This window comes from Eubalaena glacialis, chromosome 3, assembly GCF_028564815.1.
Source record: "Eubalaena glacialis isolate mEubGla1 chromosome 3, mEubGla1.1.hap2.+ XY, whole genome shotgun sequence".
In the NCBI taxonomy this organism is placed as follows: Eukaryota; Metazoa; Chordata; class Mammalia; order Artiodactyla; family Balaenidae; genus Eubalaena; species Eubalaena glacialis.
Window position 1 is genome coordinate 35,293,817 of NC_083718.1, and position 16,243 is coordinate 35,310,059.

The 16,243-nt window shown below is 44.5% G+C and overlaps 1 protein-coding gene across 2 annotated transcripts in view; it reads right to left on the bottom strand.

Annotated features, from left to right (window-relative positions):
* Window positions 1-6,239: 6,239 nt before the first annotated feature.
* ATP2B4 (ATPase plasma membrane Ca2+ transporting 4) overlaps window positions 6,240-16,243 on the bottom strand; it is a 91,192-nt gene continuing 81,188 nt past the window's right edge. The window contains exons 21-22 of one of the 2 annotated variants that reach the window (XM_061187476.1): window positions 15,483-15,590; window positions 6,240-10,772 (exon numbers count right to left, since the gene is read on the bottom strand). In XM_061187476.1, coding sequence (XP_061043459.1) covers window positions 10,458-10,772; window positions 15,483-15,590 — 423 coding nt within the window. In that variant the 3' untranslated portion in view covers window positions 6,240-10,457. The remainder of the gene's footprint in view (window positions 10,773-15,482; window positions 15,591-16,243) is intronic. The other variant, XM_061187475.1, reaches the window with a different exon arrangement.

The window sequence follows — 16,243 nt, forward strand, 5'->3', positions numbered from 1 at the left end:
CCTTCTCCAGTCCAGGCATGTCTGAAACAGAACAAAGGCAGAGAATACCTTCCTTTTAAGTTAACGTTGTGAGAAAGCAGGATTAGGACAAAACGATTTAGAAAGTACAGAAATATTTCTTTCACCTCTCTGCTCCCTGCCCCCACTCAACCAAAGGTCCTTGGGAAGAGTGAGGAGAATTTGGAAGCAAGGAGTGTGACCAGACTAGGGGATAGCTTCTGTCCCCTCCGCTAAGCCCCAGTGGAGGAGGTGGGTGGGCACTGCCGACAGGTAAGCGAGCCCTTTCCTTAAGCCTGGTGTCCTGAGAGAAGGCCGACCTCGGCCAGCTTGGTCCTTCTGGAGTTCTTCGTTTGGCAGCCTGCCCCTGAGTCCTGGCAGCTGGAGAGCCACGGAGCATAGATAGCTGTGAGGCTGACAGCCCGGTCTTCCCTCAGCCCCAGAGCTGTGAGAGAGCTGGCTTCCATCCCCTGAGCCCATACAGGCAGAGAGGCTCTGGCAGGAGGGTGATGACTCCTCAGCAGAGGGAGCAGGGTGGGTAGTCACATCAAGAATCAGATTAGAGCACAGCGCAGGTCAGAGGAGGTGCTGAGAGCAGAGGGCCTGCCTGGGGACCAGGCAGCAGCATGACAACAGGACTGGGAAGCTGGAATGGGGAAGGCACAGGTCAAGATGGTTTTCTTTGTTTCCTTCTTGTGTGAGTGAATAAAATGTTATTTCAATCATTTCATTAACTAGGGCATCCTGAACAAGCTGGGGTGGCAAGTTTTTCTGAACAAGCATTTTCTTTTCACTATTTTGTGTGTCATAGGACAACAGCATGACAGTGGGGCTTGAATTTACCTGTATCCCTTAGTATTAGCCTAGGCCCATGTGTGGCATGTGTGCTAGCTAAAGCTGCATTACTGTCCTTCCATTTTCCCTTGATTGCAGCCACACAATAGCCAAAGTGATCCCCTTAAACTGTAAGATAGATCATTGGAATCCTCAGTTAAAACCCTCCAATGAATTCCTGTTTCATGAAAGCCAACCTTATACTGGCTTATAGGTTCTTGCGTCCACTTCCAGCCCTCCATCTCCGAACTTATCTCTTCACTTTCCCACTTGGTCACTCAGTGCCAATCCCTGGCTTCCCTGCATGTCCTCAAACAAAGCAAGAGCACCTGCCTCAGGGCCTTTGCACTTGCTATGCCCTTTGTTTTGAATCTCTTTCCTCTCCATATTTACCTAGCTCACCCTTTTACTTCCTTCGCTTCTCTTCACAGTCTCCTTTGTCAGAGAGGGCTTCCCTGACCACTCTACAAAAGAGCAACCCTCATGCCCTGTGCTCCCTATTTTCCTTACACCACTTTACTTTTCTCCTTGGTCCTTGTTACCATTCCATATGCTCTGTATTTACTTGTTTGTTTTGGCTCTCTCCACAAGACTAAATTCAAAAAGGTCAGGGTCTTTGTTTTGTTCCTGTTGTATCCCCAGTGCATACATTGGTATCTGGCATAATAAATACTTGATGAATGAATGAGTGGACCAATATTCAAGTGGAGGAGATGAGACCATAAAAAATGACTAGCAGGGCTTCCCTGGTGGCGCAGTGGTTGAGAATCTGCCTGCCAATGCAGGGGACACGGGTTCGAGCCCTGGTCTGGGAAGATCCCACATGCCGCGGAGCAACTAGGCCCGTGAGCCACAACTACTGAGCCTGCGCGTCTGGAGCCTGTGCTCCGCAACAAGAGAGGCCGCGACAATGCAAGGCCCGTGCAACGCGATGAAGAGTGGCCCCTGCTTGCCGCAACTAGAGAAAGCCCTCGCACAGAAACGAAGACCCAACACAGCCAAAAATAAATAAATAAATTAAAAAAAAAAAAAAATGACTAGCAGAGGCCGCTCACAGGCCTTGGCCAGTGCTAGCTAGTTTGGTGCTAGATTTGACTTGATTTAGAAAAGAAGAGAAACAGATTTCTTGTACTTTAGGGGCTATGGAACAATTTGTCTTTGTTGCAGGTGTGAGTGTCTGAGCCCCAAGTGAAGCCTGCAGGTACTGTCCCGGTATGCAGTAGTGCTCAATGCACACACAGTGCCGCATTTCAGGGAAGATAAAGCAATGCAGAAACACCATCTAGACGTTCTCTTATGGTTATTAATAGCAATTTTAGACACCAGAGCAAGAAAGAGTGTCACAGTTGGAGAGACCCTTAGGTCACACAGCAAATTAGCAGCAGGGTTGGGATTATAACACAGGCCTTCTAATTCCCAGGCCAGCTCTTTCCACCAAAGCTCAAATGAGCTACTTTGCTTCTCTAATTTTATGCCATTCCATTGGGTTAGATCTCTGGATTCCCGAACTACTGTTCTTCTTCACAGCAAATTCCAAAGCAGAACAGCCAGATAACAATCTCTGCAGAATGGACTATAATCACTAAGTTTTACTCTATATTATTTATGCTTACGTTGATAATTATAATGGGAGACAATGAAGACAGGAACCCAATTATGCTTGCTTGTGTGTTTAATCACACAACTTGTGACATTGTCACCTAAGTTTGGATCATTTCAGCACTGATTATTTGATTTGTTAATTAGAACCTTAGCATTCCAGAGCTGGAGGACCTTAGAGATAACTAGTTCATAGTGCTTTTAAGTCATTTTTTAAAGCTACAGCTGACCTGGAAGCCAAACACTTAAAAAAAAGAAAAAATGAACACCGTGGGCTCTGAATCATTGCTGAGGAATCCCTTTCAGGTCTTCAAAGTATAACTGGAAAATGATTCATGTAGTTCCACTTTCTCATTGTAGAGATGGAAAATCAAGCCAGTCAAGAAGCAGACTTCACATCAGGATTTTACTCTATCTAATTTTTCTGTTTAAGCTCCTCCACCAAAGGGTGAGCAGAAGAACATTCCAACCCCTTTTCTCTCCTACCTGATTAGCAGCAGTTTCAATTCAAAGGTTTAATGCAAAAGGTGCAGGAATGCTTGACTCAAATGAAGGGTTTGGATAACCGTGGCTGAAGGCAATCACTAGTTTCCAGACCTTCCCTCCTCACCTTCACGTTCTCTTTCAAAAGTTTTCATATATATTTACTTTATTTTTTTAATTTAATTGTTTTGGCCACGCCAAGCGGCTTGTGAGATCTTAGTTCCCAGACCAGGGACTGAACCCACGCCCTCGGTAGTGAAAGCATGGAGTCCTCACCACTGGACTGCCAGGGAATTCCCTATATTTGCTTTAAATAAGGCCAGGATATGAAGATCTGGAATTAAAACAAGAAACTTAACCTAATCAACTGTGCTGTTTGGAGGATGGTCTGCATGGCCATTAGTACAGGGGACATCAGAGAAACCAAGTGGGGCCTGAGCCTGAACTCAGGGGCCAGGTCTATCCGAGTAGGGACGGTGCAACTGGCTCTGAATGTGATGGCGCCAGCCACTCAGACAGCTCAAGTACTCCATGAGCATCAGTTAAACTTCTGATTCTAATTTGGGTTTCCAAATACGTGGGTCATTTAAATTCTCATTGTAAGTAAGTGTGAAGTGGCATTTTGGTTTTGACACCAGCCTCCCAGGAGGTGACACTGGGAGGACATTCCAAAGAGACCACTCCCTTCTATGTGTGTATTTACTGAGGATTGGGAGGTGTTCTTTGAAATAAATTTCAGAGAAGATTTACGATTAGTTCCAACAAGATATGGGCAAGCCCAGAACCCAGAAGTCACTGCCTAAAAGGCTAAGGGTCAAGGCTAAAAGTATTCTGGTCTATGAATCTAGCTAGTTATTACTTCTCGGGGCTTAGGTGCATGTTGGGGACAACTGGATGTTAACAACATAACACAGAGATAGTAATAGGTGTGTTTTATTTACAACAGGGTTTCAAAGTTTGCTGGTAAAGGACATAGCGTTTTTATCCTGCTTGCAGTGACATGGACCCAGGTCAGGGGTTGGTAACCAGCATACTGGTTGGTAACCAGCTTACTCACTCAAATCCAGTGAGTAATCCTTGGATTTGTGCAGAGTTCAAGTCAGGGAGTTCCTAGTTGTGTGTATATACTTGGGGTGGGGGAATCAGTCAGTCTTGATGGAGAGTTTCAAACAAACCCGATGACCACAGGGAGAGGATATGGTAGCTGAGAAAGAGGAGATTCACAAGCCATTATTAAAGATGGAGGGCAAAGAAACTACTTTTTTTACAAGCAGGGGTAGGGAAAAGATGGAAGGAAAGAGCATGCTTTTTTTCCATATGGTAATTTAGGCCTAAGGAGCTGAGCTGGCTTTACACCCCATGAAACCAATGTCTTAGGAAACACTGGTCTCTGCCAGAAAGCTACTTTGTAGCTCTTCTTCATGCCTCACCACACAGTGGGGTTAGGAGGTATGGATCCTTAAGATCCTGTTTGGCGAACTTCTCTGGTGGCGCAGTGGTTAAGAATCCGCCTGCCAATGCAGGGGACACGGGTTCGAGCCCTGGCCTGGGAAGGTCCCACATGCCGTGGAGCAACTAAGCCCGTGAGCCACAACTACTGAGCCTGCGCTCTAGAGCCCGTGAGCCACAACTACTGAGCCCGCGTGCCACAACTACTGAAGCCCATGCGCCTAGAGCCCGTGCTGCACCACAAGAGAAGCCACCGCAATGAGAAGCCCATGCACTGCAATGAAGAGTAGCCCCCGCTCGCCACAACTAGAGAAAGCCCGCGTGCAGCAATGAAGACCCAATGCAGCCAAAAAATAAATTAAAAAAAAAAAAAATCCTGTTTGGCGTAGCAGAGAGGCACAGTTCTAGGGCCCAACGAAGACAAGGTGAGAGTAAGAGGGGAAATATAGGGCCAAGCTTTAGAAAGGACTCTAGTTTTGTGTGTGTGTGTGTGTATTTTGTGTATTTTGCACCCCTTTTAAGCAAGGGTATTTGGGATGGAAGCTACAGTGCAAAGAAAGAGACTTTAGTTCTGTTTTGTGAATGATTTGTTATCAAATAAGTCCCAGCCCGTTTGTTTGGTTGGTTATTAATTATTTTCTCCCCAACATGTTTCAAAGAAACTAAGGCAGTGTGGCTGTGCCTGTGGAGAGCAACCTGGGACAGGCAGGAAAAGTGGGGATAAGACTTCTCACTACAGAAGACTCTTTCAAGGGCTCATTCCTCCTTCGGAACCAGCCTGTTCAAACAGCCAGTAGAGTTGGGCTATTCTTCAACATCACACTTTTCCTAAAATACCTTGGGGAGCCAACAAAGTCCTTTCCTTCCTTGCTGTTCTATTTATTTATTTTATTTTAAAAAAATTTATTTATTTTTAATTTATTTTTGGCTGCGTTGGGTCTTCGTTGAGGCGCGTGGGCTTATTGTGGTAGCTTCTCTTTGTTGCGGAGCACGGGCTCTAGAGTGCAGGCTCAGTAGTTGTGGCATGTGGGCTCAGTAGTTGTGGCACGTGGGCTCAGCAGTTGTGGCTTGCAGGCTCTAGAGCGCAGGCTCAGTAGTTGTGGCTCATGGGCTTAGTTGCTCCGCGGCATGTGGGATCTTCCCGGACCAGGGATTGAACCCGTGTCCCCTGCACTGGCAGGCGGATTCTTAACCACTGCGCCACCAGGGAAATCCTCCTTGCTGTTTTAAAAGAGAGAAGGGGACTTGATTGTGTGCCTGGATGAGAGTTGCTGGAAGGAGTTCTGTGTTCTCAGATATGAGAGCTCAGAACTTAAATGACCTGCCAGGAAGCTGTTTTGACCTGAAACTAAGGCCTACTATTAGTCATGCTAGAGACCCAGTGAATGGAACAGCTAAAACAAACAACAAACAAACTCCCAACCTCTCCAAAAGCCTTTGGGAAGGTGGGAACTGGAGAACCCCAGAAGGAAGACAGGGAATGCTGCTATACGGGAAACTAATTTTCCCGATAGGTGTTTTGTTAAAAACAAAAAAAATAAAACAAAGAAAAGAAAGAAAGGACTGCCAAGCCTGACTCTTTTTCATCCTTCCAAATTCATCCTTTCTTCAAAAGCTTCAGCTTCACAGTTCTCTGACTGCAGATTCTAACCAAGGTGGGCAGAGCAAAGCTTGTACTCCAAGGGAATGAAACTGGCAACCAGGGCTGCGAGTCACCAGAGGCAAGCGTTGGCAGAGAAGCATGTCAGGGTCCAGTGACAGGCTAAGTTCTGGGCTTGCACAGGTGAGCTCTCCATGTAGCCATGGCAGACCCCTTCTCAACTTTGACAACCATTGACATTACCCAAAAGTGGATACACATTGAGCACAGCACAGTCTCAAGTGGGCATGGGTTTTTATTCTCAGTGCACAACAGTTTGGTTTCTGCTCGTCAGCAACAGCTTTATTGGTTCCAAAAAAATTATCCTTTTTTTCCCCTTCTTTTAAAACTCCCCTTCTATTCTTCCTTTCTCAATGGAACAACATATTTGAATTTCAGATTTGCCAGTTTATAGCATTTTTTTCCTAAGAACCCTATAAATACATGCAAAACATTGTACAGAGAGCTTAAATAATATCAAAATGCAAATACAGATTGGGCACACGGTTTAGCTGAACTGCAGATTACGGCAACACACACTGGGGTACACATTGCTTTGATATCACCATTTGTTTGTTTATGTCATGCAGATCACAATAGTCAATCTTTTGTTTTGTTTTTTTTTCCTTTTATACAAAAATACCAGTGCCTGTTATACTAGTTACTGAAAAAAAAAAAAAAAAAAAAAAGAAGAAACTCAAAATTCCTATCTGCTGATTTGAAAAGAACAACACAGATAGGTTTGTTGGCACATATATATGGCATATTCACATATGGCATATATACATATGGGGAGAAACATGAACGAAAGGCCAATTCAGCCATGGGGAGCTCACTTCCCTCCATCTCTCCTAATCAGGAGGAAAGGGGACAGCAGGCCCAACAGCAGGGCTGGGAAGGCAAAGGACAGCACTGAGCTAAATGGAAGGGTGTCTGGTCTTTTCTGAGGAAAAGCCTGGAATGGCTTAAGAAGAGCAGACATTTATAAGTGCCCCACCCCCACCACAGTAGTGGGGTGGTCCTCAGATACGGAGAGCGAGGAAGAGTGAGGAAGTACGCACTTCGTGATGGCATCATGGACTGCTTCAATCACTAGGCAGGGAAAGGAAGAAAGAAAGGAAGTGACGTGTTCAGAGGTTTCAGGGCACATGTGAGCTTGCCACACCCCTCTGGTTTTTGGCAGTAAGGTCATCACTCAGATTTAAGTGTGCAGACTCCCCCCTCTGAAGCTCAACGGGAAGAAGGAACGCAAACTCTAAAGAACTCACAAGTGCTGGCGGGATTTCTCGGTGGTCTCTCTACAACCTTTAGAGTTGGAGAGTCATTTCAGAGGGCAGAGGGCACCTGTGGGAAGGATCTACTCAAGACTGTCACCCAGGCTAGAACCAGCCTTTATTTTTCCACTTAGAGCTCTACCTCCCAACTAATATATTACGTGAAACTTTTCTAGGGGAGGGAAGGAAGTCTCAAATCAAATCCTTGCACAAAAAGTCGCTAATGGAAAACTCCAGGGGAAACAGGAGGTGAAAAGAACCATAAAAAATGCAAACCCCAAATCAGAGAGAGTATCCTTGCAGCCCAGCGTCTTGGGTACCACTCTGCCAGCTGTTCTTCAAGAAATATAAATCTATCTGAGGTCCCTGATCCTGATCACGAGTTCCTGGTACCCATTTCCATGGGGGTGCACACTCATTTCCTGCTGGCTGTCCCTTCTTCCTGGATGCCTTCCTTCCCATCCGTAATCCACTGCCCATTCTTCTAGGTTTATCAAGAGAGGAATCTAGGAAAATATTTCCCCCTTTTCCCCATCAGACCCTTTTCAAATCCAAAGCACCATTTTTGGGGAAAGCTTTATTAACTTATGCCATATTTATTCACTGCCAGTTGGATCACTGAAACTGAACAGGAAAAAAAAATTATATAAAAAATATATGCACGTAAACACTCAAACTTAATTCCATATCAACAAATTTATATTAAAAACATTCTAGAACCCAACAAATTTTTTTCCCCTAAGTATAAAGATGGCTGTTTGGAGAAAGGAAGTTTGGTGCATTGGTTTTAAAACCAATTGCAAATATACTATAAGTCACCTGCCATGTCTAACAGCTGGTTATGTGCTCCCTTCCACAGGGTTACATGACAGCACTTTATTTTAAATCCTTTAAACAAAATACATATGGCTGACTCAAAAAATATCAGTTTCTCATCTAAAGAAAACTATATTTTTTTGCATAATATGTCTATATTTTCTCTCCTACTATGGAAACTAGAATACACACAAAATCCCCATTGACTTTAAACAAGTAGACACAAGCCCTCACAAGTAACCTGTCAGGCACCATGAGAGTCTTTTGGGAGCAGGAATGATAAAATAGCCTCCAAAGTTTGTTTTAAAAACTGATCTGAGGTAATAAAAAGACTCGACAGAACTAAATCTTCCACTGTACTTAATAAATATATATGTGAACACCTAACGCCTCGGGTGAGCTATTTTTCCCCCCATTAGTATTGAAGACAGAGAAAAGATCACTGAAACATGTAACCTTTACAAAACCAAAATCAGATCGGTAGCTGATGTAGTAATAGGGATGTGCAGGGGATACTGTTTCTTTATTCTTCCTTCCTAGGGCAGCTCAGGTGAAAGGGTGAGGGAGGAGGGATCCAGAAGAAAAGGCCGGAGAGGAGAGGTTCGGGTCACCTGACTCCCAAATGGAAATTTGGCAGTTCCTAACAGCCTCAAGCCCCTTCTCCCTACTCCCATCACTCTAGAAAGAGGGGGTAGGCTTCATTTACCCAGTGGGAGATGGGAATTGGCAGACATGAGCTGACCCCTACACTGAAGAGCTTACAGCAGCATGGTAGGGATAGAAATGGAGATCCTGCAAACGCGGCTCCACCCTGTTGCATTAAGGAACACTTAACAAATCTCCTAGCCAAGTCCCTGGCTCCTGAGAGACAGGTGGGAAGGGGACGCTTTGGGCAGTGTTCAGGGAGAGAAGGCACAGGGCTTAACTGTGCAGCATTGAGCACATTCTGGAGGGGGCTTGAGTGGGGTGTGCAAGAGGGAGGGTGGAAGGAGGCGAGCTTTTCAGGGTGGGTCTTTTGCTCCTTTAAGTCGGCAAAGCGTCACTGAAGCCTCCCACTTTGGATACATGTTTTCAAAATCAGAATATTTGAGAAAGGCTGGGGCCTTTTCAGAGACTGATGTTAGCGGACATGGCAAAGAGTAGAATTAGAAAACTAAAGGGCATGTCAAAGCTGGTCCCCAGCCATCTAAGCTCAAGGTTTCTGGTTTCTGACAGGAAGGTTTGCTCAGATGCTGCTGGAATGGCACTTTGGTCTCTCCCAAGGCTGCTCAGTACTCACTCTCCCAACAGTCAGGTCCTGCCCTGGAAGAGCCTTGGTGGATGGCTTTGAAAGCAGTAGTGGTCACCCCGAGGAGGACTCCACAGAGTTGACTTTGATGGTCTGTTTTCCAAGTCCAGTTAGGAGGCAAGGTCATTCTTAATTCATTCCTTTGCCACCACTTTAGGAACAGGAGAAAGCTCAGGCTTCAGGTAAAAACTACAAACCGCATATATGCAAGCTTCACGTCAATGCTGATCTCCCTGGCACTTAGAAACCACACACACCTGACAAGATGGCATTTAGAAGTAGATAACCTGGCAACAACAGGAATATATTTTTACCAGCTCTCAATTGTTTCCAAAGGACCCTGTTAGCAAAGAAACCTATCTGCCTCTAGAACTAAGTCAAGGGCTCCACTGGGGCCAGAAGGGAGAATGGTCAAAGTCGACTTAACTCATCCATGTCCTTTCCATTTTCTAATCATCACAACTTAAAAAAAAAAAAATAGTGAAGCTAAGGAAGACAATGGTCACAAAAGACCAAGAGACCATGGGGAGGCTTGACTGGAAGGGCAGAAAGAGGTAAAGGGCTTTAGGTATAAGTTTTCAAAATGGAAAAATTGTTTTAAAACAATCACTCTATAGGCTGATTCTATACCTTCCATTCTTACCTCAACACATTTCATTTGAGGATATTTGTCACTCTGAACTTTTAACTGAGCTTGTAAACAGCACAGACTCATAGGGTAAAAATCCAGAAGTGAGGAGATGGATGACACAGGTATGAATACTGGTAAGAATTTGGGTTGGGGTAAATGCCAAAAGGATTCTTGTCATTTCTTTAAAAATGACAACTGATACAGGCAAGGAGTAGACCTACCATTCATTACTTGCCTGGGGTCTAACTGGGTCCTGCTACAAACCCCAACTCAGGTTTCAGCTTAAGTCCTCGTAGGTCTGTGCTCTTGCCTCTTCATGGCCAGGTGGGGGTTCACACATACTTGGGAGCAGCTGACATGACAGTGAAAAGTCCCATCATCCCCTTAGTGACGGGGTAGATGAAAAGGGAAATAAGGAAGGCAGGAATGGGAGTCAGAGAATGAAGTTCAAACTGATGTCTCCAGGCTGTGTAGAGGGCTGTCTGAGTGGCAGGCAACAATTTGCACTTGGCAGCAATCCACTGCATTGTTGTTTTTGTTGGCTTGTGGAGTGACCTCACCATCCAACGGGAGCATCCTAGTCCCAGGCTTAGAGACCTTTTCAAAATTTTCCTCTTCTTGCTCATCCAGGAGTGGTGTTCGTGGCCCCTCCTCATCTATGGCGAATTCAGGGTGGGTCATGAAGTTGTGGATGGAGTTTTGGTTCTTGGGTTTCTGAATGCTTTCGTGGAGGGAACTATGGAATGCTTTGACCACTTTGATCTACACCAGGGGAAGGAAAAGGAGGATGAGAAAATACGGAGGCAAGAATTGGTTAGTAGAACAAGGAACTGGGGGGTTTGAGGACAGAAACAAAACCCAAACTACAAAACACTACTGGCTCAACAACCAAAACCAAACATATGAGAGGAGATCATGAAACACTAGAAACATCACGTGGCTCAAATTTCAAGCATTGAGGTGGGGTGGGGAGAGTGAGTAATGGCAAACAACTGGAATATTTCAAAAGCTGCATAAAAAAAAAGAAGAAAACCCAAAGCAAAGTTAGCATTCCCAAACAATCCACTCTTAAAATGAAACAGGAAACAAAAAGATTCATTAGTTCTTTTGGATGGAGGGCAAGGACGTTGGAACTAGGTGCAAATTAATAGCCGAACTTAAAAGATAATTCAGACATGTGGATTTTTGTGTTGAAGCCAAACATTTTGTGAATGTGGAATGGAAAATTACACACTGAAGTTTAGTTATCTGTTTAAAACCCTCAAAGAGCCAAACACATATCAATTCACACACAATACACGTTGGGTGATAAGTGACCATGAATACCATTCAGCAAGGCAGACAAACCAATCTTCATTTGTGTCAGCAGCATGCAAGAAATGAAAACTCTTATACTCTCCAATTTAATAATTGCTCTTTCAGTCAGGAAACATGCATATATTTATATTCCACAGCCTCCACCATGTCCTCTTCCCCCAAAGAAAGTAGAACTCCATTCCTTCAGTCCCTCCCCTGGAAGAGGTGAATGAATACAGGCATCAAAAGATGCCTCCCCCTGACGCTGACAGAAGGCCCGCTCCCTCAGATCAGATGAGGCCGGACACGCATGGTCATGTCTCTGACACACAGCAGCTGTGTCCAGTCATGCAGCTTTCTCCAGCTGTTTGTAAATTATGAAGAGGAATGTGATCTTATGTGGAGAAGGGAAAGGATGGGACCAGGACAGAAAACACCCCATCCAGGAGGCAGTGCTACAAACAAGAGGCTTTTCTGATGGGGTGGACCAAGAGGATGGGGGAAAGGAAACAATTTGCAGTTTGACTGGGCAAAGGGAAATGCACTGCCCTATAAGTGTCAAAGTCTTTGTTCTACTGCACAACAAAGGAAGGGATTCAGTTTAGAGAAGAGGAAAAATCGACAATAATTGATCCCTGGGCCTAGCCTTCACCTTATCCACAGGGAGCAGCTCCTTTGGCAGCTGCTTTTCTGAACTGGGGGCCTCGCTGAGGGATGCTTTGCAACTTGGGTTGGTAGAATTGGAGGAGGGGAGAAGGTTGGATCCTGAGAGTTTGGAGAGAGAGGCCAGGGGAAAAGAAAGTGGTCCTAGGACAGTTTTAGTTGTTGGGAGGTGGCTGATCCTAGTCTTGTCCCAAAGTTCTTTCCTCAGAAAAGAAATGGAAGTAATGCAGGAGAAATTGTTGAGGTAGGGAGGGGGATAAGGAGAAATGATGGGGGTTGGGGTAGGGCACATCTTTCGCTACTCTGCTCTTTACGCAAAGAATATGTTCCTGGAAAAGAGGCAAGAATATGGAGACATCAGAGCACCCAAAGAGGCAGGCAAATAAACTGGTTGGATTGCTTGCCTCCATGTTTCCTATCACTGTACAGAACCTTCAAAAGTAATGCACAAAGAAGGTTCATTAAAGTTGTGTTTCTGCCGGCTAAGGTTTTCCTTACCTTGCCTCACTCCACAACAGACTGGCAGACTCACCCAGGATGGAAGGTGCTCAGAGCTCAGAAGGCAAAGGACTCTGTCACTCAATGGAATCCGCTCAACGCTTCAGCCAAGAAGAATCAAGGAACCTGGGCACACATTCACCATGCTGCACAGAAAGTTAGGACCTACATTTCCATCTTTAGGTGAGATCAGATGGAATATAGGTTCCATCTGGCTTTCAGGAAATCCCAAGTTTTAATGGATCTATGTCAAACATCTTAGAGCAAGGCAACTTGGATTAAGTGAGTGCAAACCCAGTGCCTTCTCCCCTGGCCCTAGTCAAGAAATGGGCTCAAAGCCATACCACCCCCTGTAGGAGTGATAATATAGCCCATACTTTTCACTCACTCTTCAGATCTCAACATTTCTAACAAGTGCTACAGGAGAACAGGTACCTTTATACCATGAGTTGATCATCTTCAATATCTGTGATTTCCAAACTTCCTGCTTCTATTCTTTTTTTTGAAGCAATTGAATACAGGTACCTTTATACCATGAGTTGATCGTCTTCAATATCAGTGATTTCCAAACTTCCTGCTTCTATTTTTTTTTTGAAGCAATTGACTACTTTGTTAAAATAATTATATGTGAAGTCCTATCTAGAAAACAGATTTTTAAAAATAGGAGTTGGAATGGGGGTCTGGAGCCCTGTTTGCTGGCTTTTCCTCTCACCTGTTGGGGTGATCAATCACTGTTACAGGTAAACAATAAGGGAGATAAGAGTGAATTGGGGATGGGTAGATGGAAAAGATAGGGACAATTTCTCTTTTGGGGGAGCAAGGAACAGTCATCCAGCTAGATAACAGGACTTCTGGAATCTAAAGGGAAAGCAGCCACCTGTAAGGGAAGCTCAAGAGAAGAGGAGTCAGAGAGCTAGGAAGCACCATCTTGTGGCCTGGCAGGTGGAGAGAAGGGTGGGGCTGCGTCAGAATGCTCCTCAACTCCAACACTGGCCTCAGAGACTATATAGTACGTGCCGATGAACAATCACACAGCTGCATCATCACCAATCCACCCCAAGTGGTGGCATCTTCCTTTCTTGATGCATGGTGCCTCGTGCATGAGCAGTGTATGGGGAATAAGACACAGATAGTGAGGCGGGTGCTGTGAAAGCTTCAGGTCCTCTCCACTCGGTCAATCAACCCTTCCTTCCCCAGTCATCATCTCTCAAAGTCTCTGGGAAGTGTCTCTTCTGTGGCCCCTATCCTACAGGTGAAAGTGAATGACTGAAGGACAACCCTTTCTCATGGCTCAGAAGCCCAAACCAGGCTGGACCTTAGGTTAGGTATGAGCACTAAAGACCACTCTCTGGAGCTCAATGAATGGGCAGATGAAGACTCCATTTCCTCAGCTGGTATTCTGTAGGTTTCTGCTCCTTTGTCAGAAACCAGGGGAAGAGAAGGGATTAGGACCTTCTTACAGAGAGAAATCTTAGAGATTTATCTACTTGAAGGTTAGATAAATAAATGAATTCATTTGGAACTCTGGAATGGGAAATGGGTTTTAAAATGCATGACTATAACTTCTAGGCCCCCCAAGAGGAAGGTACAGCTGGAGAAAGAGCAGGTGCGGCCTGACTCTCCTGAGTTTCTAGTCTTTGAGGGTTTGCACCATATCCTCCACCAGCAACTCTACTACATGAGCCCAGTGGGCTCTGTCTTTTCCTTAGTCTTCTTCTACCTTCAAGTTACCAGGGCAGCTGACACTACCCTTCCTAACAGAGAGGCATGATTTAAGAAAGAACAGTAACTAGTTAGAAGGACATGACAAAACTAGAAGAAAAAAGGAAATGAGAGGAATATGGAAGGACTAGAATGAGAGGCTCTTGCATATTTGTGGGGTAAGACTTACTTAGTTCTTTGACTGCCTTTGAGCCTAAAGAATATGCATCTATAGAAACCTCCTCTCCCCCTGCCCCTCATATCTCACACGAGAACACTTAGAGTTGGCTAGAAAGAAAAATAGATAAGCTAAGTCTGATCAGCCTACACACTCACAATCAAGTGAACCACAGATAGTGCAATTGTTCTTTCTTTAACCCCCATCCCAGGGTTACGGTGGTGGTGACTGGGAGTGGGGGAGGAAGAAACAGACTAAACACTCAGATATTTGAAGCCCACAATATACTTAACACAGAGAGACTCCTTCCCCACCAAATACCTTAATAGCATTATCAGCAAAGAGCCTTCCATTTCCTCTCTGTGTCCCACTTGGGGAAGGCAAAAAGGTCAGGAATAGGAAGGCATAAGCATTAGCAAGAATCCAATAATCTACCAATAATCCACCAGATCTTAGGTTGAGCCTTCACAGCTTTCCGGTTGATAGGCTGGCTGAGAAAGGGGTTCCTAAAACTTTACATGCAAAGTAAGATATGAAGTGCTGGCTATAAGTAAAACAAACTAGAGGAAAGGAGAAGAAAAAAAAAAAAGTTTGCTCTTCAGAAATTCCTAAAAGAAAACAAAAGACTTCCTGAGTCTTCATTTGGCTTAACCTTACACCTAACCTTGGGAGATAGAGTTGAGACTCAGAGGAGCAGGAGGAGAGAAGAGGAACAACAACATATTCAAACAAAGCAACAAACAAACAAAGTAAAGTAAAACAAACAAACAAAACTCAAGGAAGGACCAGGCAATGCAGAGGAACAATCAGAAAACAGGATTACTGTCTTTAAAATGGTTACGGTTTAATAGCTTTTCAACGTTAAAAAAAATTAATAAAATTAAATAAAATGGCACACAGCCCGGTTCTGGAGTGGAATTTTTGCCCTGCTTTTCTTCCCTTAAGTCAAAGATCAAAGGGAAAAACCAAAAGGAAAAGATAACCACAGCTGGTTAAAGTGAATGCCACGTGCTCTCTTGTGGTCATTTTAGCAAGTCATGCATCATAATAGACCATCACTCACTGCCCAGAGTAGGAGATGAAACAGCAGCAGCAACAGAAGTGGTGGGGGGAGATTTGACTGGTGCAACTGTTACATAGGATGAGCTAGGAACATGTTTTACATCAAGGTGTTGACCCATGGTCTGGCGCTTTAGGACTCCCTTAAAAGAGGCTCCCGTCTGGAATGTGTTAATTACGTCGATCTGCAAAGAATCAGAAAGTGAGACAGCTTTGCTCCACAGTCAGAAACAAGTGAAGAAAGAGGAAGGGAGGGTCCAAGAGGGTTAGGGAGGGGGATGGAAAGAGCTGGGAAAAGGGGACAGGAGACGGAGAGCAAGAGAGAGAGTCCCTTACACACAAAACAATGGTGAAGAGAAGGGGGAAAAACATTAATTGCACATCACACTTCATTTAAGGAACAATTTGCCATGGAGTCTAAATACCCAGCCAGAATCCAGTCTTCTCTTCCCTTTTAGCCTATGATGGACATTTTAGGTGTGCTGGTATCCAAAAGTATCTAAAAATTTAAATGGACTTTCCCACTCATGATTCCTGACAGAGAGTGACAGCTTATTCATTGCTCTGACCTGTACTGTCTTCTTTTTTTTGACCTGTACTCTTAAAAAAATAAGGAATGCAATTTAAGATAGTAGGCAAAGTGTATATATTACTGAATTTTGAGGCTCAGGAACCTCTAAACCAATTAAACTGACTACCTATTTTTGCAGATTTTCCAGGAAAACAATCATGTGTTTAAACAGAGGCATGTAGTAGTCCATACACAGGTGCCATGGTGGAAAGGCTCCTGGACCATGAGTTGCTGGGCTCACCCTCTTCTGGGTTCTTCTCTGAGACT